Source organism: Bidens hawaiensis, unplaced genomic scaffold, assembly GCF_021521415.1.
Source record: "Bidens hawaiensis isolate Kalapana, Puna unplaced genomic scaffold, B.hawaiensis_p1.1 tig00018483_1, whole genome shotgun sequence".
NCBI classification, from domain to species: Eukaryota; Viridiplantae; Streptophyta; class Magnoliopsida; order Asterales; family Asteraceae; genus Bidens; species Bidens hawaiensis.
The window spans coordinates 21,543-45,627 of record NW_027492791.1 but is presented as its reverse complement, the minus strand read 5'-3'; the positions used below and the strand labels follow the sequence as shown (position 1 = coordinate 45,627).

The 24,085-nt window shown below is 35.2% G+C and overlaps 2 protein-coding genes and 2 pseudogenes across 3 annotated transcripts; 2 read left to right on the top strand and 2 right to left on the bottom strand.

Moving 5' to 3' along the window:
- The first annotated feature begins 1 nt into the window (after position 1).
- LOC143556166 (FACT complex subunit SSRP1-like) lies at positions 2-8,063 on the top strand. Its single transcript, XM_077045572.1, has 16 exons — positions 2-220; positions 1,005-1,190; positions 1,375-1,480; positions 2,131-2,267; positions 2,351-2,434; positions 2,515-2,609; positions 2,698-2,806; positions 2,896-2,982; positions 3,757-3,849; positions 4,288-4,485; positions 4,568-4,713; positions 4,797-4,947; positions 6,540-6,638; positions 6,737-6,916; positions 7,561-7,639; positions 7,720-8,063. Exons 1-16 carry the CDS (start codon positions 167-169, stop codon positions 7,836-7,838), a joined length of 1,923 nt encoding a protein of 640 aa, XP_076901687.1. The 5' UTR covers positions 2-166; the 3' UTR covers positions 7,839-8,063.
- Positions 8,064-8,615: 552 nt separating this feature from the next.
- On the bottom strand, positions 8,616-10,917 carry LOC143556146 (pectate lyase-like; annotated as a pseudogene).
- Positions 10,918-12,384: 1,467 nt separating this feature from the next.
- LOC143556165 (mitochondrial outer membrane protein porin of 34 kDa-like) lies at positions 12,385-16,918 on the top strand. The gene is made up of 6 exons (XM_077045571.1): positions 12,385-12,523; positions 14,260-14,327; positions 15,682-15,792; positions 15,881-15,967; positions 16,066-16,274; positions 16,411-16,918. The coding sequence occupies exons 1-6, from the start codon at positions 12,475-12,477 to the stop codon at positions 16,715-16,717; spliced, it is 831 nt and encodes a 276-aa protein (XP_076901686.1). The 5' UTR covers positions 12,385-12,474; the 3' UTR covers positions 16,718-16,918.
- A 4,409-nt stretch (positions 16,919-21,327) lies between these two features.
- On the bottom strand, positions 21,328-23,451 carry LOC143556188 (serine/threonine-protein kinase D6PKL2 pseudogene; annotated as a pseudogene). Its single transcript, XR_013139339.1, has 3 exons — positions 23,401-23,451; positions 22,917-23,344; positions 21,328-22,269 (listed from the first exon to the last, which is right to left on the bottom strand). The product of XR_013139339.1 is annotated as a serine/threonine-protein kinase D6PKL2 pseudogene (transcript).
- Between the last annotated feature and the right edge of the window lie 634 nt (positions 23,452-24,085).

Sequence of the window (24,085 nt, the reverse complement as noted above, 5' to 3'; positions counted from 1 at the left end):
GGAGCTTCCATGCACCTGATTACTCTCAATTATTTGCATTTCGCGCCACAATAATAATAATAATAATAATATCTTCTTCTTCTTAATCACTTCATTTCTAATAACAATAATAATATCGAAACCCTAATTTCTACACTCACCTGCTTCATCGATCGATTCGACAGCCATGGCGGACGGCCACATGTTCAACAGCATCTCTCTCGTCGGCCGTGGCGGCTCCGTAAGTTTAATTTCGTTTTATTCTTATTTTTCGTGTTTAATTTGTTTGAAACCCTAACCCTAGGTTACTGTAAATAAGTGATGAACGAGCACGGCGTGTTTATTGAGTAGTGGAATCAGCTTATTATTGCTATGTCATAGGGTTTTGGATTCGTTTGCACATGGAATTTTATTTTTTGTTATATATTTAGGGCTTGAACTGCAGGAATATTATTTGCTTAGATTTGTGTTTACTTTGGTAGTGGAATTATAGTAGATGTGATATTATGAAGTGATTTTGGTGAAATTTAAGATTTGTTTATACTTGATATTCGTGTGGAGCTGGATCTAATATATATGATGAGTGTTTACGTGCGAAGAATACGAATCGAAGAGAAAATGGAATGTGGTGGCATTTTTGTAATTACTATGAATAGAGTGATTACGTTACAACAAAATGAAGTAGCTTAATAATAATAATAATTACTCCACTTGTTTTTCGTTTAAGTGTAATAATTACTCGTTGCCGAGTAATTACAGTATTGCCACCGTGTCATTTTTACTTTACTTTTTGTTGTTGGTATGATATATCTATTTGTACGTTATCTCTCCTATTTGTGGAATTTAAGCTCATAATAAGATTTTTTTTTTAAAAAAAAATTTGGTTCTGCTCACTAGGATGACTTGTTCTTTACAACGTTCTTTTAGATGTTAATTTCTTGATGTTCTCTGGTGTTATTGTATGTTATGTTTAACAAGAAATATCTCACACACCTATTTGTTTTTTATGCTTGTGGGAAATGCAGAATCCAGGGCAACTAAGGGTTCATACACGTGGTCTGTTGTGGAAGAAACAAGGGGGTGGTAAGGCTGTCGAAGTTGATAAGGCTGATATTGTGAAAATTACTTGGATGAAGGTGCCACGCAGCAATCAGCTTGGTGTGCAGGTCAAGGATGGCCTCAAATATAAATTTGTTGGTTTCCGTGACCAGGTATATTTCTTTTTTGCATGTTAATGTGACATCCGGTGGGCGGTGGATTTTTATGTGCTATTTTCTTTCAAATTCGCATGTTGAACATGTTATTAAGATCTTCATATGTGTGATATATGGTAATATAGGTCCAAGATTCAGTTATCTTAAGTTTACTTGACTTTTTTTATTACTCTGTTTGCAGGATGTGGCTAGCTTGACCAATTTTTTTCAGAACTCATTTGGCTTACCACCGGAAGACAAGCAACTTTCAATCAGTGGAAAGAATTGGGGAGAACTTGATATAAATGGTTGGTTTTCTTTTTGTTTGGTATTTCTGACCTTTTTGTTAAGTATTGTGTGATATTTAATTCTTTGATTAAATGCTTAGAATCATCATCATCATCGTCATCGTCATCGTCATCGTCATCGTCGTCGTCGTCGTCGTCGTCGTACTCAGTATATCCCACCAATAGCAATGCTATGGTAGGGTCTGAGGAGGGTAAGATGTAGACAGCCTTACCTCTATCCCATAGGGATAGAGAGGCTGCTTCCGGTGAGACCCCCGGCTCGATAGTAGTTTTGAATCAAGCCTTGGACATAAGACACATAACACTCAATCATCGGGACACCGGCTGATTGGTGCATGTGCCCTTGTCTTTCGGCTATCAACGCCACCACATGATACCTGATTAACCTTCCGCCACTTTTAACGTTATTTTCACGTGATTAGTAAAATAACGTCAAAATTAGTGCAATTTTACTTTTGCCCACCCAAGGGTTCACACATATATACATTATATGTGCGCACCGCAAGCAGGCGTGTTAAATGCTTAGAATAAGTAGCTGAAATGAACTTGATTTGTCATTTTTTGTGCACTAAACAGAATGGTTTACAAATCACATGCATGCAGTTATATTTCCTTAAAGTTTCACATGTATTTTTATTGGATGCTCTCAGGTAATATGCTTTCTTTCCTTGTTGGTGGGAAGCAAGCGTTTGAGGTATCTTTAGCTGACGTGTCCCAGACACAGCTTCAAGGAAAGAATGATGTCATTTTGGAGTTCCATGTGGATGACACGACTGGTGCAAATGAGGTCAATTAACTACCTCATGTGAATAACCTTCTTTTTGTTTCTATTTTTGTACTAAATCTTGTGTTTCCTTAAAACTAATGCAGAAAGATTCCCTGATGGAAATGAGTTTCCACATTCCGAATTCTAACACTCAGTTTGTTGGCGACGAGAACCATCCGCCTGCGCAAGTAAGTTTCTAACTTTATTTATTGCTGCCTTTTCAGCTACGTGTTATATGTTTTTTTATCTTATTGTTACACTTCATTAGGTATTCCGTGAAAAAATAATGTCAATGGCGGATGTTGGGGCTGGTGGCGAGGAAGCTGTTGTTACTTTTGAGACCATCACAATTCTCACTCCAAGGTACATCCTCTGCTTGCTTGTGTCAAGACTGTTTTTATTTTTATTTTTGTTTTTTTTGTTGAACATAACGAGTCAATTAATATTGTAGGGGACGATACAATGTTGAGCTGCACCTTTCGTTTTTACGGCTTCAAGGGCAAGCCACTGATTTTAAAATCCAATATAGCAGCATAGTTCGTGTTTTTGTTTTACCAAAGGTTTTTTCTTTGATCTCTTTTTACCACTTGTTTATAAGCGTGACACATTACTGAAAAATGTTTATTTATATCTTATTGGTTTTATGCAGTCTAATCAACCTCATACCTTTGTTGTTGTAACTTTGGATCCACCTATCCGCAAAGGTCAAACCTTGTACCCGCATATAGTGATGCAGGTATTATTCTCACCCTGCTTTTTAAAGTATTTTTGTTAGCTCACTAGTCTGTTCTGGCGTATAGCTTCCGTTTAATGTTTATCTGCTTCATGGTTATCAAAAGCGGCGGAGGCGCTCGTCTAGGCGCAATTTCAGAGAAAAGCGAATGTTTAGCGACTAGTGTTGGTCGAGGAAAAAAGCGAACATTTTGGAGAAATTTGCTATTTTTTCTGATTTCTTTTGATTTATCAATAACTAATAAATAAGGATTCCCTGAAAAATAATCAAATTTACGTAAATTAATAACTGATTACCTAAAAAAAGGCATATTTACATAATTTACCATTAACATCAAACATAATTCTTGTTTGTGTATCATATTTATTTTATTTATTCAAGTTAAGATAGATTTATTCTGTAACATCATACATATTTATTCTGTATCACGTTTTATTTACATATTTATTTTATCATAATTTTTATATAAATATTATTATTTTATAAGTTTTTAATTATTTTTTGTTCCTTATTTCTTTTGCATTTTCTATTTCTTATCTCGTATCTAAGTTTAATATTCTGGTTAGCAAATGGCTTCTCAATCTCAGTTTGATGTTGGAACCTCACAATTCAACAGAAAAGATCTGGGATGGAAATACAATTTTCTTATTAAGATGTTTAACTTTAGTTAAAAAAAAAATTTAATGTGCGCGCTTATCGCCTAGGCTCTAGACGCATCTTCATCGCTTTAGAGCGCTTCTCGCATTTGATAACTATGATCTGCTTATGTTGTTGCAGTTTGAAACTGATTATGTGGTTGAGAGCACTTTAATAATGAATGATGACTTGTATGCTTCCAAATACAAAGACAAGTTAGAACCATCATATAAGGTACTGATTCTAGTCTCATGCTTTCTCATCATAAATCTAAAAGAATTGCAATTTAAGTATTTTTTTATCAAAGTGAAAATTTCAATCTGATTACTCATCAACGGATTGATTTGGGTTTTGTTCTATCTCTAGCAGGCCAAATGGGCTGAACTGATAGAAACTCGCCCAAAGTGTGTTTCTATGCTTTAAACCTTCTAAACCTTTTAATTTGCAAGATCAGATTATTATAAAAATAAAATAATTTTGAAATCATACTTGACACACTAAAATTATATAGAATGCCCAATATTTGGCAAAAAAGCATTATGGGCTGACTTAATTGTACCAAAATGTCTTGTTTTTAACCTGTAAGTAACCTATTAGACCCACCCCTTTGCTACCTCTAGTTTTACACAACATGCATGCTGTTGAATGACTTGATGCTCTTCAATTTGACAGGGTCTTATTCATGAAGTCTTCACTATGATCTTGCGTGGTTTGTCTAGTACAAAGCTGACTAGACCTGGGAAATTCCGTAGCAGTCAGGATGGTTATGCTGTAAAATCATCACTAAAAGCTGAAGATGGTGTTTTATATCCTCTTGAAAAGGGCTTTTTCTTTTTGCCAAAACCGCCAACTCTTATTCTTCATGATGAGGTATGACATCATCTTAACTGATCCATTTCATGATTGAATTCAGGTGTTACTAAACTTGTAAACTGACCCATTTGCACTATAGATCGATTATGTGGAATTTGAGAGACATGCTGCTGGAGGTTCAAACATGCATTACTTTGATCTTCTTATAAGACTGAAAACCGAGCAAGAACATCTTTTCCGTAATATTCAGAGAAATGAATATCATAACCTGTATAATTTTATTAGGTGAGTGCACAAGTTGTTCTCCCGTTTGCAGTTTTGAAATCATTAATATGGATTAATACTAACATGTTATTTATCTGATGAAGTTCAAAGGGTCTAAAAATCATGAATCTGGGTGGTGGTGTTCAAGCTACAGACGGCGTTGCAGCTGCTCTACGTGATGAGGATGATGATGCTGTTGACCCTCATCTTGAGCGTATCAAGAATGAAGCTGGTGAAGAAGAGAGTGATGAGGAGGTAAATGGGTGGGCATGCGGGTTGGTTAATGGGTCAAAACGGGTAACTGTTACTGGAGGTGTGCATGAAACCAAATAAACTGAAAAAACCAAACCGAAGTTACCGAACTCAAACAGAAACCGGCAGCTTGGTTTTATGTTTATGTGAAAACTGAATTTTTGGTTCAGTTTTAGTTTTAATTTCAAGCCTAAATGGTTAAACCGAAAAAACTGAACCCAAACCCAAACCCAAACAAAAAATTGAACTGTCAACAATCGTTTATTTTTTATTGGTTCTGCTTGAGCTTAAAACTGACACATGCATATTTTGTTTAGCTATCAGTACAGAAGAGTTAAGACTGACCGACCCTTATTCAGATTTTTGAACTATATAAGTATTTAATTTAAGGAAAATTGGATTCTATAATCCAAACTATCAAGTACTGGTCAATAATAATCCCAACTAACAATGTGTCTACTAATAATCCTAACTTTCATTTTTGTTGCCAATAACAATCCTAATCTAGAAAACCGTTAACTCCGTTAAATTTTTGATGACGTGGCATGCTGTGTGTCAATTACTTAGATATTTATTAATTAAATTCGGTTATTAATAAAATACCCAGTTTCTTCTTCAATCTATAACCTCACCAAACCCTAACCCAATAATCACCCAACTTCTTATTTTATCCTCCATGGCAGCCACCACCCCATGGCCAGTCACCACATCACCACCGCCGGAAAACACCATAACCATCGGAATTTGAACAAAGAAATAAAGGATGCGTCCTTTTTAAGCAACATACATGAAATTAAATTGTAAACTATAAAGTCAAACGTGTAGAATATGATACCCACAGATTTTGTGATGGATTTTGGTGTAATAGTTTATTCATCGTGCGTATGAAATTAACTTCTGATTTTAGCGTGAAATTGTCTATGAAAAGTCAAAATTGCTTCGTGATATATGATTCTATGTGAGCGAATAGTGAAAATCAGATATAGTTCTCGTGCTATAACGATTTACCAATTGACCTGACGTGGCATTTTTGGTCTGTTGGCAACTTTGTCGTTGAGGTGGAAGTGATTTCAGGTAGCCTTTGAAACTAATGGAAATGATTTTAGCCTCTATTCCTTTGTTCAAATTTCGGCGCTAGTTATGGTGGCGTCTGACGGTGGGGAGGTGGCATTCGGCTGTGGGGATAAATAAGAACTTGGGTGGGTGGGGTTATAGGTTGAAGGAGACGAAGGAATTGGGTATTTTACTATTTTATTAATAACAGAATTTAATTTAATAAATATCCAAGTAATTGACACATAACATGCCATGTCATCAAAAATTTAACGGAGTTAATGGTTTGTTAGATTAGGATTGTTATTGGCAACAAAACTGAAAGTTAGGATTATTAGTAGTCACATTGTTAGTTGGGATTATTTGGCCAGTACTTGATAGTTTGGATTATTAGAATCCAATTTTCCTTAATTTAATAATTAAAGTTTAGAAAGTGTCATAAAATTATACTCGTTTGACCTGTTATTTCAATTGCCACCTGCTTTGACCCATATAAGTTATGCCCTTCACTTTTTATATGTTTTTTTTTATTTTTTTGACAGGATGAAGATTTTGTTGCTGAAAAAGATGATGAAGGCTCGCCTACTGATGATTCTGGGGGAGATGACTCAGATGGTAGTGACAGTGAAGGTGAAAAAGAGGTAATTGTTAAAAGTAGAAGTAATATATATGTTGGTTTTCATAAGGATGATGTCTACAAATCAGAACTATTCTTACACTAGCTAACTTATAATATCAGAAAATTACCAAAAAGGAACCCAAGAAAGAAGCTGCAGGTGGATCTAAACCATCTTCAAGTAGGAAGAGAAGCAGTACCGATGACGGTTCAAAGAAAAAGAAACAGAAGAAGAAAAAGGATCCCAATGCACCAAAGAGAGCAATGAGTGGTTTCATGTTCTTCTCGCAGCTTGAACGGGAGGTTAGTTAAAATACAATTTTCAATCAATGTGTTCAGACCTGGACCGGACATCGACCCGGACGCCTTACCGGGTCGCAGGTCAGACCGTGCAGTAGGTCGGACTGGACATTGACCCGGATGATGTCATTAATATACAATTATTTATTGTTTAATAGACTAGTAAAATGAAATGTGGGTCGTAAAGCCCAACAAGAAAGTAGTTAAATCGAAAGTTGCCCTGTTTTTGAAACTTTAATGCTGCATCATTTCACAAAACCACAAGCGGCACACGTTTTCTTGCATGCATCAGCCGTCGGTGTCCACCGAAGCTGCACTCTTTTTCATAGTTTCCATAACATAAGATCTGACCGTAGGGGTCCTTCTTGCAATCCGGTCCGATTGTGGTCAGCTGTCTTCCGGTCTAACCCTTAACCGCCAGAACCGGTCTGATTGCTTCAAAACGGTTCAAATAGGCTCACCCGGACCGCCGGTACCCACCGGTTGGCGGTTCAACCAGGCGGATCCGTGTTTCAAAGCCCTGCTTTTAATTGTCAAATACTATTACTATAGCTTCATGTTATTTTTATTATTATTATTATTATTATTATTATTATTATTATTATTATTATCACGATTATACTTGACTTTAACATAATTTATTTCAGAATGTGAAGAAGGATATCCCAGGAATCGCATTCATAGATATGGGGAGGGTTCTTGGAGAGAGATGGAACAAGTTGACAGGTTCGTAAACAGATTTGACTTTTGTCAGAATTTCCACTGATTAAAAAACATTTTTTTAATATGTATGATTTGATCGACAGCCGAAGAGAAAGTACCATATGAAGCAAAAGCTCAGGTTGATAAGAAGAGGTATCAAAACGAAGTCAGTGGCTATAAGAACCCCGCTACTGTGGATGTGGATGAATCGGACAGTAGTTAGGTTTCAGAACATGTTCGTTAAATCTTCCTTGAGTTATGTTAGTTATCCGTTTAGGGGGTTTAACTATGTTGTAGTGTAATTTGGGTACTTTTATCGGTTTACAGATAGGATGTTTATGTGGCTGTGCTTCGCACATTCTTATTTTCATGGGAGCTCGGCATGTGACAATAGATTATGAAATGATCGGTATGAATGTTGAACGTCTGCATTACAATGTTTTCATTTCAGCAGCAGCATGTTGAAACAAAATCAGGTTCTTGTGAAACTTAAAACTGAATCATCAATTCTAATTCGGTTTAAAATCAGATTTGTAATTTAATTTGGAGTAAACTGCAGTTTCTTTGTCCAAATATGCGGTTTTAGTCCAATAGTTTCAAATTTGTGGTTTTCGTTCATGTAGTTTCATTTCAGTTGCAATTAAACCTGAATTTATTAGCTCCGTTAAGTCTAGTCGTTAAACTTATTCGCGTGAGGGGTGGTTTTGTCCTTTTTCTTCCCGAATAAACCCAGTCTTAAATCGAAAGCCCCTTCACGTGAGGAAATGGGGTGTATTTGGGGAAAAAAAATAGGACAAAAATGCCCCTAACGTGAAGGACATGTTGATGGGTTTAACGACTAGACTTAAGGGAATTAGTGAATTCGGGTTTAATTGCGAGTGAAATGAAATCACAGGGACGGAAATCGCAAATTTGAATCTATTAGACTAAAACCGCATATTTAGACAAACCAAAGGGATGAAACCGCAGTTCACTTTAAATTTGTTTTTAGTCTGTTGATTCAGTTCAATTAATTTTTGATTTATTCGTTTGAAACCGTACAACGAACACATAACATATAACAGAAAAACAGGATAGTGGTAGCAAGAACAATGTTTTCGACGTCCTAACATGATTCAAAATTGACATAACACGAAATTGAAAACTGTACACGAGTTACTATTATACATTCTTAAAACACTACCAATCTTTCCTACTCCTAAAAAATAAAATCGGGTCATCGCCATCGGTTAACAACGGGTACCCCTTTTACACTTAAGTGAGGCACCAACGAACTTCGTGAGGTGAGGCACAAGCTTCGCTGGCAACGCTCGAATCAATGGGTAACCCTTATATCTTTGAGCCCAATGAGGGTTACCCGACTGCCGAAAGTATGCACCGTTCAACATCAAATCCCCTTCACTTCTCCACGTCCACTTGCACCACGTGGACTCCGGAACCTTTTCTCGTTTTGTGACCTCTTTTTGTGCACTGTCTGATGCCACGAACCGGTTTCCCTGGCTGATGATGGTGGCTCCATCAGAACCACCGATGGCATACGAGTGCCATTGTGTGTAGTCGTTGTTCACAATGTGAACGAACCCGAATCTAACTGCGGGTAGCCGTTGCGTTAAGCCTTTACCAAAATGGTTGTAAGCAAGTGTCACCTTTAGTATCTTGTCCTCGGGGGTCTTATCACTCGCGCCAAAAAGCAAACCCTGCATGTCGGAAAAGAAAAACAGTTGATCACACTGCTAAATGATGTTTTGTTTTAAGTAATGTTTTACAAATAATGTTTGATAGTAGTTATTTTTAGAGTAAATTTCTATTTTGGTCATATGGTAATGAGGTTTGACCTTTTATTTTTTTCAAGTCTAGAAGTATTTAAGTCATTTTACACATAAGGACCGTTTATGTACACTAGTGACACCATTTAGGAGGGGTGTTCTTCGGGTTTTTTGGGTCGGGTTATTCGGGTTTTAAAGTTTTAATTTTTGACCTGAAACCCAATCCAAATCTCTCTCGGTTTGTTCGGGTTCGTGTTATTTGGGTTCGGGCTGGTTTAATCGGGTTTCGAGTATCTAAAGAAACAAAAAGAAAATAAAAGTAAAGAAAAGCTACAACACGAAAACTAAAACAACACATTTTGTTACGTAAATAACCAAATAATAAATAAACATAACCCGGTAAAGCAACATATTATTTGATTGCGGTTGTTATTAGCCCTAAATAGAAAAGATATATAAACAATAAATAGTCGATCAACCATAATAGGTGGAACGAGAACAAATAGTCTATTCTGGTTGACCCGAAACCTAGAAATCAGACCCAAGAACCAACCCCGGTTACTTTGGTTCGGGTTCGGGTATTTCGGATCGGGCTAGTTTAGGTTTGGGTTCGGGTTTCGGGTAAAATAATAGCCCTAAGGCCATTTTACTGATGTTCTCTTAGTTGCTTTTCTTTATTTACATTTTTTTTATTTCTTATATTTTACAAATGATATTTTCATACCATATCATTTAGTCAATACCCCTAATATAACTATCTATTTTAAAGCTAAGATTGTCACACTTTAAAGTAGTGCACACATACCTTGTCATGGTTGATGAAGTAGCAATTTGAAATAGTAACATTAGTTGAAGCTGCAACAATATCAATAAGACCATCATAACTGCTAGCAAAGGAGCAATGGTCAACCCAAACCTGAGAGGATCGAAAGATTGATATAGCGTCGCCATCGCTTCTTCCTCGTATTCCAACATGATCATCTTTAGATCTAATCATACCACCGGACCCTTCTACAATGTCGTACATCTTAAGGCCATGAATTATAACATTGTGAACAAATTGGAGCATGAAACCGGCCCCACCCGCCACGTGGATATCATACCCACGACCATCAATGGTCTTGTGGGATGTGAATATAAGCTCTTGGGTGAGCCTTATGTTCATATTGCCCGAGAATATGATCCATAGTGGTTCAGGCAAGAGAATTGCGTGGCGTAGGGTGCCTGGTTTTGGGCTAATTACATTTTCGTCTGACGAGTCATTCACAACATAAATTCTGCCTTTTTTGCCACCGTAGGTCCCATGCCGAACCCTTTGGCACAATTAGCCAGCCTATTCCGATTCTTACTCCAATGTGGATCGCACATCCAACATTTGTCAATAGGGTTATGGGCCACGCATCTTCGAGTTTTTTTATTATGCTGTTTTGTGAGGTTACCAACAGTATTGTTACTATGAGCCATCGACAATGAGACAATTGTCGCAAATACAAAACATAAAACAAAAACCTGGTTACAACCGCGTAAAACTTCCATCTGTGATTAATTACAGGTAGCTAGTCTGGTCGTCTAATTAAAATCTGATATTTAACATCAGATCTTTTTAAAACCAGTCCAGCTACCAAAAGCAAAATACTCAGCCTCTATGTGGCCTTCAAAGGGCGGAGGTTGAGAAAATGAACAAATTAGATGGAATGTTTTTAACTTATATTACATTGAACCATACTAAAAATAGAAACCCGTGGAGATGTATCCCTAGAAAAAATGAGGGGAAACATAATATTTTGTGGATGAGAGAAATAGAGATTAGTGGCCTGGTTTTATTTGTACAAAGAAAATGTTGCTAATTAGTAATTAACCATTTAATCATTGTTGTGGAAGTATCCGCTCAAGAGGCTAAGTTAACTATCGTTATACACTCAATAATTTTTATACTTGAAAATTGATACGTTAAAGATGCGTTGGACTCCTCAATTCAGATTACTATTTTGAATCAAATAAAACTTGGCCCAACCCATTTCCAAACTGTTGACTCTGGTCTATCTTGCAAAAGCTAGACACATCACAATATTCACGTACCTTTATAGGAAAAGACATTCTATTGGTTTGTAATGACGGGCCCAAATAGTTTTCTAATTAGACGAGAAGTTTTCTTAGTTCACATTGCCATATATTCACAGAGTTCATAAGGATTTTTACACTATAATAGTACTAAATTTTTTTTTCATAGGGGACGACATTCTCCAGTATCATAAGGGTAGGTCCGCCCTTGTTGGTTGGGGAAAAAATTCGAGACCATGAAAAGCAGTATGAAAATATTTTATCAAAACAGAGTATTTTTGACCAAACGTTTAACCAAAATGAAATTTGACTTTTCCTTTTCCGAAACATTGAATTAGATCTATCAGAGCTAGATTTATTGGGCATGAAAAGAAAATTTACGTAGACTCCACACCTCCCCCTTCAATAAAAATAAGAGGTGTCAATGTCCTCGTTCAGTTATTTGGGCAATTGAGCTGGCTCCACCTAACCTAATCCGATTATAGTCTTAACCGAGCTTAAGCTGGCTTCAAAATTTAACTTGAACATTTCTTAAAAAAATCATACAATCGTTTACCATTTAACAATTATTATGCCAACACAAAAGCATAACTTTTTTTGAATGTAAACAAACCCATATAAAACAGAATAAAATTAATTTTGACTTTTGGCCGAAGAGAAAATATAGCATGAGTCACCAAAACATTTAATTTCCAAAAATACCCTCATCATGCAGAACCCATTTCCTAAAACCCTCTCAGATCTACGGCCATAGAACCACACCAATCACCGCTTCACTTAATCCAACGGTCCATACACACCAAATCACACGTCAGCAGCAACTTTTCACACTCACCAACAAGCCACTAATCGCATGTACATGACGCATTACCAGTTGTACTCCAAATAGAATCTAGCCATTTAGGGTTTGGTAAAACGGTTACACTCACCTATTTCATTCATATAGCTGAGCCTGTGACTGTGTCTCTGGCTGCTTGATTTGATTCTCTGTGCTTCTCGGTTCGGAATCTGCAATTTGAGCTAGAGTTAATCATGGTGAAAGGTCCAGGACTTTACTCCGATATCGGCAAAAAAGCCAGAGGTTCGTTGTTTCTTCATGCGTATATGTAGATTTACAGTTCGATTTAGGTTTTATTTGTGAATGTATTTGCGATTGAATAGTTTGATATGTATGTGTTTTAGGTATGTGATTGTTTTCGTGCTGATTTTGAATCTGTTTTATAAAATTATAGTTCGATTTAGGTATTTTTGTGTATATAAGTACGTATTTACGAGTGTTTAGTTCAATATATGTGCGTATATACGTATATGATTTAGGTTTTATTTGTGTGTATGAGTATGTATTTACGATTTTATAGTTCGATATGTGTGTGTGTTAGGTATGTGATTGTTTTTGTTATGATTTTGAAGCTGTTTTATAGAATTACTGTTCGATATAGGTATTTTGAGTATATTAATGCGTATTTACGGTTTTGTAGTTTGATATATGTGCATTTATTCGTATATGATTGTTTTCGTGTTGATGTTGAACCTGTTTTATAGAATTGCAGTTCGATTTAGGCATTTTGTGTATATAAGTATGTATTTACGAGTTTGTAGTTTGGTATATGTGCGTGCATGATTGTATCCGTGTTGATTTTGAACTGTTTTATAGAATTATAGTTTGATATATGTGCGTGTTAGGTATATGATTGTATTCGTGTTGATTTTGAATCTGTTTTATAAAATTACAGTTCGATTTAGGTTTTTGTTGAGCGTATAAATGTGTGTTTACGTTTTTATAGTTCGGTATATGTGCGTGTTTGGTGTATGATTGTTTTCATGTTGATGTTGAATAATTATAGTTTGATTTAGGTGTTTTTGTGCATATAAGTATGTATTTGTGAGTGTTTAGTTTGATGTATGTGCGTGTATAAGTATATGATTGTATCCGTATTGATTTGAGTCTGTTTTATAGAATTATTGTTCGATTTAGGTTTATTTTGTGTATATGAATGTGAGTGTATGATTTTATAGTTTGATATATGTGCATGTAGCAGTGCATACGTGTATGATTGTTTTTGTGTTGATTTTGAATCTGTTTTATAGAATTATAGTTAGATTTAGGTATTTTGTGTATATAAATGTGTATTTGCGATTCTATAGTTTGATATATGTGCGTGTATATGTGTATGATTGTTTTCATGTCGAAATTTTGGATCAGAAGAAATTGATTTTGAATCTGTTGTATAGTATTATAGTTCCATATGTTTTTTGTGTGTATATAAGCATGTATTTGCAGTTGTATAGTTTGATATATGTGCGTGTTAGGTGTATGATTGTTTTCATGTTGATTTTGTATCTGTTTTATAGAATTACAGTTCGATTTAGGTTTTTTGTGTGTATAGGTATGTATTTACTAATGTTTAGTTTGATATATTTGCATGTATATGTATATGATTGTATTCATGTTGATTTTGAATCTGTTTTATAGAATCGTAGTTCGGTTTAGTTTTTTTTTTGTGTATATATGTATTTGCGATTGTTTAGTTTGATATATACGTATATGATTGTTTTCGTGTTGAAATTTTGGATCAGAAGAAGTTGATTTTGAATCTTGTTTTATAAAGATATAGTTCGATTTTGGTATTTTGAATATATATATATACACATATACTCACATATATTGAAGTAAACAATTGTAAACACATTTTCATTTTCATATACACAAAATACCTAAATCAAACTATGCAATTGTAACTACATACTCGATTGTTTTCGTTTAGGAATATTGGATTAGAAGAAGATGATTTTGAGTCTGTTTGTTGTTTGATGCAGATGTTCTGTACAAGGATTACCAGGCGGATCATAAGTTCACTATCACGACCTATTCACCGACTGGAGTTGTGAGTTACTTTCTCATTATTATAACATGTTGATCTGCTTAATCGTTGTTGTCTGCTTATTTGCTTAACCTTGTTGCAAAAGTGTCAGTAGGTTATCGTGTATGAATGTAGCTGTTGTTTATGTAATTATCCAGTTTTATGCTGTTGATGAACAAACATCCGTTTGTAGGTGATAGTTGATTGTATAATTATTCATTTTTCTGGAAAGTGGAAATTGCTAGGCTTGTGGTTCACAATTTCAGATCATGTTTTATGTTGATGAACAGACATCCGTTCTTCTTTGTTACAACTCATATAATTGTATAGGCAGTAGTCTGTTGTGATATGACATTATATTTGAAAAGTTAATAAACGTCATTAGTTTTGCAAAATTAGAAGTGTTAAAAGTCATTTCTAATTTTCTAGGGAGTCTAGTTAGGAGAATTTCAATTATGTTTTTCTAGATGCCTACCTGAGTTGCTGCATTGTTGATGGTGTTTATGCTAAACATTGATTCCTCATCAGATGGTGATGTGCCTTTAACATTCTGATGTGTCTGAAGTAGTTACCTGTAGTGACTAGTGAGACTATAATCATATAGTCGTTGGCAAGCGAAGCTAAGGATACTCTGTTCGAATCTTGTTAGCATCTCTTGTAGTTGTGTGGTTATTTTACACGTTTACTAAGCTATGACTGTTATTAAATGGTAAAAATGACCTCTCTATATACGGTAATTGTGAGCTTGCAATCTACATCGACATTTGAGAGTGCTATGGCCTTTGTTTAACATCAGTGCGTGTGCATATTGAGTTCTGCTCTTAGGGTTTGCATGTCTTTCTCTTGTCTTCTATGTGTTGACTTCTTTTGGTCTTGTTTCCAACTTCTGTATAACAAATAGTAGTTTTTGGACATTTATATTGCTTGCTGATTTGGCATATTTCTGACTAGATGCGAAAGATACAATACACCCATTTGTAATCTTTTAGCAAGTATAATATTGATCGACACTTTCTCCGAAGGTTCTTGTTGATTGATTTCAGGTTCATATGTGTCTAACTGTTTGGCTTAGTAGGATAGGTAGCATATTGTTGCTCTTATACAACTTTGGTTGTGACTAACCGATTTGTGGGCATAATTCACTAATTTGATGTGTTATTTAATGAGGTTTTTATATGTGATGGATCAGTGTTAGTATACTGAGACATAGCATGACTCATAATCTGGTTGTTTACGTTATTTGAGACATATATTTAAGAAAAAATGTATGTCTGATAAAGCCTTATCAAATGCTATCCAACAACTTGAAGTATTCTCTTGTTAGTGTCATTTGCATCACGACTTACATTCTCAACTTGTGAACTTTCACATCATGTAGGCAATCACATCATCTGGAGTAAAGAAAGGTGAAGTATTTCTTGCTGATGTCAACACACAACTGAAGAGGAACAACATCACTACTGATATCAAAGTGGACACCAACTCCAATGTAAGACAATCATTTATTTTGTCTTAACTACATCATCTCTTGTACTATCTGGTATGGATATTAACTGAATTGTTTGCATCATTACTAGCTCTCCACAGCTATCACCGTTGATGAACCCATACCCGGGCTTAAAACAATCATCAGCTTTAAAGTCCCTGATCAACGGTCTGGCAAGGTATGCAATCTACTTGAGAAACCACAGAAATATTTTTCAATCGATGTAGAATATGTTTAGAATATTTTCTGATTAGGCGATAATTTTGTTTCCATTAGATTGAACTTCAATACTTGCATGACTACGCTGGAATCTGTGCGAGTGTTGGGGTGACTGCAAACCCGATCGTGAACTTTTCTGGTGTTTTGGGAACAAACATTGCTTCCATTGGAGCTGATGTGTCTTTCGACACCAAAACTGGAGACTTCACCAAATACAATGCTGGCCTTAGCTTCTCAAATGCTGATCTTATTGCTTCTTTAACCCTGTAAGTTGTCAACGCGCTTCGATTAAAAATTTCTTTTCGAATGTTAAAATAATATATCAGCGTAACGCATGATATATAAAATGCGTAAATGTTGTTTCGAAAGGGTGACACTTGAAGTATTATGTCGGTTATACAGGAATGACAAGGGCAACACACTTAACGCTTCCTACTACCATATCGTTAAGCCTTTGACCAATACATTAGTAGGTGCAGAGGTGATCCACAGCTTCTCAAACAATGCAAACACCATTTTGGCGGGCACTCAGTACTCATTGGACGCGTTGACCACGGTCAAAGCCCGGGTCAACAACTTGGGAACAGCGAGTGCAGTGCTCCAGCACGAGTGGCGCCCGAAGTCCTTTTTTACACTTTCAGGAGAAGTTGATACTAAAGCTGTTGACAAGGGTGCGAAGTTTGGTCTTGCTTTGGCTTTAAAGCCCTGAAGTGCTGACACGTGTCGGGAAACAGTCAATGCAGGTTTTTTCTGTTCCGTATTATGAAGTTTTGGTAGAAATAATTCCCAAATGTTGTTTTTGAGGACCAGTACATTTGTTGAGGTTCGTTATTCGAGTTTCTTCTAATCAACAGTTGATTGTTGAACAATTTCTTTTGCAGTTAATTAGCAATCCAATCTTGTTTCTTTATCATTTGCATTTAACAAACAAACAAACACGCTCGAGTCCTATTTGCAAGTATTGTTAAATAAGCTCGAGTTCAATTCACACGTGTTGTGACAGCGATGTGGTGGGGTTTGGTGATCATGAATCACCTAAGAAAAAGATGTCACTAGTAGTATTGAATATTCAACTACTTTTCTAGTGTTATATAATTTTAAAAGCTCTTTATAGTTGATTTATATAATGGTGGGTAAACCAGCTTAGGTTATCCCTCGGGTAGAGGCGTAGAGGTGCACAAATCGGATATTATCAGGATCCGAGTAGGAATCGGTTCCGGGTATGGTCAACAAAAGTCAAAACCTGGGCAGGGTAGGAACCAGGGTATAGTCGGGTATTTGACTGGTTCCACCGGGTTTTTTTCCGGGTAGGGTAGGGTCGGGTTTTGACCGGGTATATCCGGTTCCGGGTCGGTTTCGAGGGTACGGCTCCGGGGAGAAATCCTATACCTGGTCCTACCCGCGGGTCGGGTACGGGTAGGAACCGGTTCCGGGTCGGGTTTGGAATCGGGTATTTTGTGCACCTCTACCGTCGGGTATAATGTAATAGTATACCCTTTTGGGACTCATTTAAGTTTTTAAACTTACCAAATACCCGGGAATACCTAGATTCTCGTTTCTGATAATAGTTTTTGTCAGTCGTGTGGACATTATGATGACAATTACGGGTGTAACGAGATTTGCGAACTACTCCGCTTATTAATTCATGAACTGGTGATAACAATTATGATTTTACCCTTGGCTTGGCTTAATCAATGCTATATTATTATTGTTTCTTCATAGGAGATTAGGTGTTAAAGTTTTAATACCGAGCTTGGTTAATAAGATGCAAACAAACATTACAGTTTTGTATCCTCGTTAGTAAGTTCAATGTTTTGCAGTTTTGTTTAGTCTTTAGGACAATGTGTTTTCTGTATGCATTAAAATTTAGGAATAGAAGCAACATGTTAAAATACAATAACCTAACATAGAAATCGACCCCCTGTTATTTGTATGATCTAAGCATCTAACTTTACAATCTCTCCTGCAGTTAAAGTTTCAATGGTTTTATATAATAGTTCAAACTTTCAAAATGCTCTCCATTGAGTCATTGACTGCAAATTCAGCAAACTTTATTAGTGTCCAAACCTTATTCTTCTGAGTTCTGTAATTAGTTCTTATGAGTAACAAACTCTAAGTAAGAAACCTTTGAAAAGCCTAAAATGTCGTGTATTATCAATCATAAATTGTTGGGTCTAATTAACACATTGGGTATTCTTCAAATTAAGCTATTATAAGGTATTTTCATAATCTGTTAACTGCATAAGATGGTGATGATGATTGAGATGGGCATCAATTAAACATTGTTATTTGTTAATAATAAAAAAAATTAGCAAACTAAACTACACGACCAAAGATACCCGGCCGAAATTAGGTCTGATTAAGCACATAGATCATAGATGATTAACATCACAACTATTAAAATTAAAACATGAACCAAGTAACAACTTACCAGGTAGAATTAAAAGACAAGTTGTATAAAGATGAGTTTTGGTGATCCAACAAAAGTTAAAACGAAAGTAAAAGAAATTAGTATAGCTAGGAAGTAAAGGCGGCGGAATTGAGTGGTCAACATAAAGCACACGTATATCTATGATTGAAGAAAATAATAAACTAAGCAACAGTAAATGGAATAGTAGGTTAGTGACGAGAAAATGATCCTCTAATTAAAATATATATAATAGCTCGAGCTTATTTTGTATGATATATTATTATATTGTATAATGCATACCGTCATATTATAAAAAATTAAATAGCTAATACATATACAAAAAAAATCACGCATAAAATTGTGTATAAAAAAAAGTAGATAAAAAATGTAATACTTGAAATATAGATTAGTTAAGTTAATAAATAATAAAGTGGTATTATTGTATTAATTATGGAATATAATTGAAGCTTTTAATATAAAGAGCTCCGTCTGGTTGGTTTATAGATTCCTTAAAAAGGGAACAAAAGCAAAATGATAGTTGTTGGGAAGAAGTATCGCACGGGTGACATAGAACTTAAAAAAGAAGTCAAGGGTGATTGTGAACATTTAGAAGACTTGAAGGGTTAAACATATAACTTTACTTTTTGGTCCAATTAAAGCTTTCTTTATATAGGGGCCAAGTTGTTAATAATTGGTCCCATGATAACATTTTGTTGTTTAAGACTTAGGGTTTGGACCAAATACAAATGAAATTAACGTGCTAAATGTGAGAATTAAGTAGAGTAATTATATATATACAAGTAGAGTAATTATGTAATTACTCTATGATAACTACTCTATGATGTAATTACATAATTACTCTACTTGTATTTATAATTACTCTACTTGATTCTCACGTTTAGCACGTTAATTTCATTTGTATGTTAACCTTCTCCTAAGAGTGAGAAATTTACACACCAACCGGAATATTGTTTTATTATATTAAATTCAATAAATGACATTTGGTTTATAGGCTATGTGTAATGGGGGATGTAAATCGGAGGGATAAGTGATATGCAACACCCAATCAGCAAATGAATATTTTTTGTTTTAGGGATATAATGATATTGCAATCTCATATATATCACACACATACTAATATAATAATATTTTTCAAAATAGCATCCAGGCGACAAATCCTTGTCCCCCCACCCCCACCTCCCAACTAATCGCCCCCATTTGGCTGTTCGTCAAAAATTCACTCTTATCATTGGGAATGCCGCCCACTACGCATACATTTGGTTGTTCAGTATTTTAATATACATTTTATAATCTTATATATCGAATTTAATTATTATTGAATGTTTCTTTTTTGTTTTGGACCTTTTGGTGGTAAGTTATTTGAAGTAAATGGTAATTGTAAAGGCAATAAACTTACCAAATTATAACTAAGTTTCATAATCTTTCAGTCTAATCGTGTAAGAAATAATTACTAACTAATAACCACGATTAGTGTATATGACCCAACTGGATTCAATCCGATCAGAAACAACCGAAGCGGACCCAAAAAGGTTTATATAACAATAGTCAACTGAGTAAATTCTGACCCCGTGAGAAAATTCTTAGGTCCGTCACCGCCTACAAGGTGAAACTTTATGCTATTTTAGTGATCATGTTTTTAAGTTGAAAAATGCAAAATATGGCCGAACTCGTTTATAAAATTTTCAAATTCGTTTAGATAAAAATGGATGAACCTGTTATATTTGTTGTTACAACTAGTGATAACTAGCAATATGGTTGCATCACATTTAAATCTAGTCTCATGAGTCTTTGATACATTAGATTTTAGTTGGAATATTAAATCACAGCAAATAATATTCAAGTAATACCAAAAGAAAAGTAGGTACAAGAAACCACCATCAGATAATTAAATGCTTGTTTTTAATTAAAATAATTGCATTTTCTTAAAAACACCACTTACTAAAAAATTACCAACTAAATATCTATCTAAAAATAAATGATATCAATATATTAAGTTTGAAGAAAACAATGTCACCCAAACAAATGCTTTCATTTAAAGAAAACCCAAGATAATGTTACATCTATTTTGCGAAAAAAAAAATAAAAAAATGAGAGAGACTATTCAACTACACAAAGAAGTCAAATACAAGCATCAATAGTGCAATTAAAAGTTAAAATATTCAGAAAGACAGTCCTAGCCCCTAGGAAAAAAATAAAGCATACAAAGTGCACAACAGTAAAGGCTCAAATAATCAATCATACAAAACAGAATTCACCATGAAATTGACATCACTCAAATGTTGGTATACAATTCTAATATGATGTGTCAAATCCAAAGTTACTTTCTAAATATTCTCATAAAAAATAAAAATATAAAAGGAAAATGGTCCATCAAGATTCTAGCTGAGAAAGCATATGAAAAAAGAAAAAGCTAACTGTTATGTTTTGCTTGTTGACAATTTTCTAAAGTGCAAAATAATATCCAAGTGGGGGCCTAATATGTTTACTTTTAAAATAATTTGTAACCTCAAAAAGACAAAAAGCACAAAAAAGAACTCATAAAGTGCAATAATAACAAAACTAAACAAACCAAAATTTTCATTGAGAAAGTGAACACAAGCAAAGGATGCAATAATAATAATAATAATAATAGAACTCATAAAGTGCAATAATAACAAAACAAAACAAACCAAAATTTTCATTGAGAAAGTGAACACAAGCAAAGGATGCAATAATAATAATAATAATAATAATAATAGTAGTAATAATAATAATGGGCCTAAAATGTTTTCTTTTAAAATAATTTGTAACCTCAAAAATACAAAAAGCACAAAAAAAACTCATAAAGTGCAATAATAACAAAACAAAACAAAACAAAACAAAACAAAACAAACCAAAATTTTCATTGAGAAAGTGAACACAAGCAAAGGTTGCAATAATAATAATAACTAATGCACAAGTTTTATAAGTTATAACTAACACAAAACTAAAAGAATTCAAAATCTAAATAAGGCCCTGATGATCTATCAGAATCAGAAGCCTTCTTGTCGCTTTGACTCGTCGTTGACTTTCCCGTTTGACTAAAGAACGAAAGGTCAACCGGTTTTGGAACCTCAGGAGGCTGAATCCCACGAATTAGAGCCCAGATTACGCTTTCGAAAAACGGGTGTTGTTTAATCTCGGTTGCACCTCGTTTATACCCTAATCTTTTTTGCGGGTCCTTAACGAGAAGTCCACGAATCAAATCCTTTGCAGCCGAACTAATGTTTGACCCCTCGGGAAACTTTAACGTTTGACCAACAACATTGAACAGCGTCTCTCGGTTTCCATTCCCTTTAAACGGTGTTTTACCATGCAGTAACTCGTATAAAAATATCCCAAACGTCCACCAATCAACAGCACTCCCGTGACCATCACCACGAATGATCTCAGGTGCTAAATACTCATGAGTCCCAACAAACGACATGGATCTAGCAGCAGTCGGTTCAACAATAAGCACAGGGCGCGAGTCTAAATTAACGTTATTCTTATTCTTTTCGGTTTTGGAACTTGATGTTTTGGAAGAGTTAAAAAGGCGCGGTTTGAAGCAAGTTGGTTGGAAGCAAGTGGGCTCCACACAAGACGGTTCGATGCAAGATTGTTGGATGCAGTGTGACGTTGCAGTGCAAGACGGCTCGGTTGTTGACTTGACTAATCGCGGGTTGACACAACATCTTAATGATAGATCGAAATCAGATAGCATAATGTGACCGTCTTCTCTAACCAAAACGTTTTCGGGCTTTAGATCGCGGTATACTACTCCCATCATGTGAAGATACTCTAGAGCTAAAAGCACTTCAGAAGCATAGAATCTGAAAAGTTAAATAATAGCACAGTTATGGATCAGTAATATAATCAAAAGATTATGTGACAGAAAATGTTATTTCATGTGGATTATAGCTAAGGGTGCTAAACGCGTCAAGTCAGACAGATGAACCTGAAAATGACACGAATATTTACGGGTTGACATGAAAATGACCACTTTAACCTGCTTTTTTTGTAAATTAATACTTTAAACTTATATTTTTACAAAAAAAAATATATAAAATAATTACAAAGAAATCCATGTCAATTTCACTTTTAAGTTTTGACATAAAATACCAACCAATTTAATTTGTAAACACATTTTAAAAGGCAAAATTTAAGAATAAACGAATAAAACGAGTTAACCCGTGAAACTGCCTGGCAAACATGGATTCAACCCGAACTCATTTATACTGAACCCAAACCCGCAAATTTCGTATCATACCAAAAATTCACAACTCTAATCACAGCTAAAAACCTACAAATTAGGTTAAAAATTCTAAATTATTTAACACATAATTGCATAAATATAGAAAAACATACTTCAATGTGGTTCAATACTTCAATTAACCCTAAAACAACAAAACCAATACACAATGATATCTCATAGAACAATATGTTTCAAAATAGTTAACAATAAGTTCAAGTGTTAAACCTTGCAGCCTGCTCAGAAAAATGCTTCCCGGGCTGGCGCTGCCGAAGAATATGAAGATCACCACCACTGCAATACTCGATAAGCAAACACGAAAGCTTCTCGGTATCAAAATGTGAGTACAGTGTCGGAAGAAACGGATGATCCAACATACCGAGAATCTCTCGTTCGGTTTGCGCCCGAACTAATTTCTTCCTACCCACAAGCATCCCTTTATCCATAACCTTAACCGCGAACAAACAACCTAATGATCCCCTTAACTCAGCTAAATACACACTCCCAATATCCCCAAACCCTAGCTTTTTTAATAGTCTAAAATTGCTTAAACTTAATTCACCATTCTTAGCCGTAACCGATTGGATGGCGTCCCATCGGATGTCGTTCGATTTGTGCGGTTTTGATGGGGGAAATGACCTAGCCCGAGGCTCGGCCTGGTCGATTTAAGAATAGTTTGAGGAGCTTAAACTTAAACTAGTCTTCTCACTACCTTCCTCGCATTCTTCGGTAGCCGCGTCTTTTGAATTAGTCTTCTTGTCATATTCACCTTCACATTCTTTTGTCGAATGTGAGGGTGAGTATCCGGCAGCCACGTCTGTTAGTGGAAATATTGAGATTCATGAAACTAGTCTTGTTATTATGGCATTTTCCTTGGGTCGAATTTGAAGGTGAATGTCTGGTAGCCGCGCCTTTTGAATTAATATTGGAAATGCAGAAGAAGTTGATAGAACTAGTCTTCTTGTCACTACCGCCTCCACATTCGCCTTCGGCAGCTTGTTGTTTAATGGTGTAATTGATTGATGGTGAGATCCGGTGGTGATGTGGTGGAGGAGTTGTTATTATTATTATTATTATAAGTGTGTTTGTTGGGCATGGTGGGAGTGGAATAATATTAAGTGTATATGATGAAATGAGTGAGTGAGAGAATGAAGAAGAATTTGTAGGTTTAAAGTGATGTGATGGTAGTGGTCAAAGGAAGGTTGTTGGGGGTGTCAAAGATGTGTGTGTGTGGGTTTAAATTGAATTGGTAGTGTGTTTGTTTAATTTGCATTGAGATGTGGAATTAAGTGAGTTGGGTCGGGGTTGTATACTTAAATACTTAAATTATGTATATATGCTATGGGTTTGATTTCCACCCAAAGGGAATATGCCAAAAAGTGATATTGTAAATACAT

What these genes read in the sequence shown, in the direction of transcription:
- LOC143556166 (XM_077045572.1), top strand. Translation starts at nt 167, where the DNA reads ATGGCGGACGGCCACATGTTCAACAGCATCTCTCTCGTCGGCCGTGGC. An exon ending in AGAACCATCCGCCTGCGCAA is followed by an intron (nt 2,435 to 2,514) that starts GTAAGTTTCTAA and finishes ACACTTCATTAG; the next exon opens with GTATTCCGTGAAAAAATAAT. An exon ending in AACCTGTATAATTTTATTAG is followed by an intron (nt 4,714 to 4,796) that starts GTGAGTGCACAA and finishes TATCTGATGAAG; the next exon opens with TTCAAAGGGTCTAAAAATCA.
- LOC143556165 (XM_077045571.1), top strand. Translation starts at nt 12,475, where the DNA reads ATGGTGAAAGGTCCAGGACTTTACTCCGATATCGGCAAAAAAGCCAGA. An exon ending in TATCGGCAAAAAAGCCAGAG is followed by an intron (nt 12,524 to 14,259) that starts GTTCGTTGTTTC and finishes TGTTTGATGCAG; the next exon opens with ATGTTCTGTACAAGGATTAC. An exon ending in CTGATCAACGGTCTGGCAAG is followed by an intron (nt 15,968 to 16,065) that starts GTATGCAATCTA and finishes TGTTTCCATTAG; the next exon opens with ATTGAACTTCAATACTTGCA.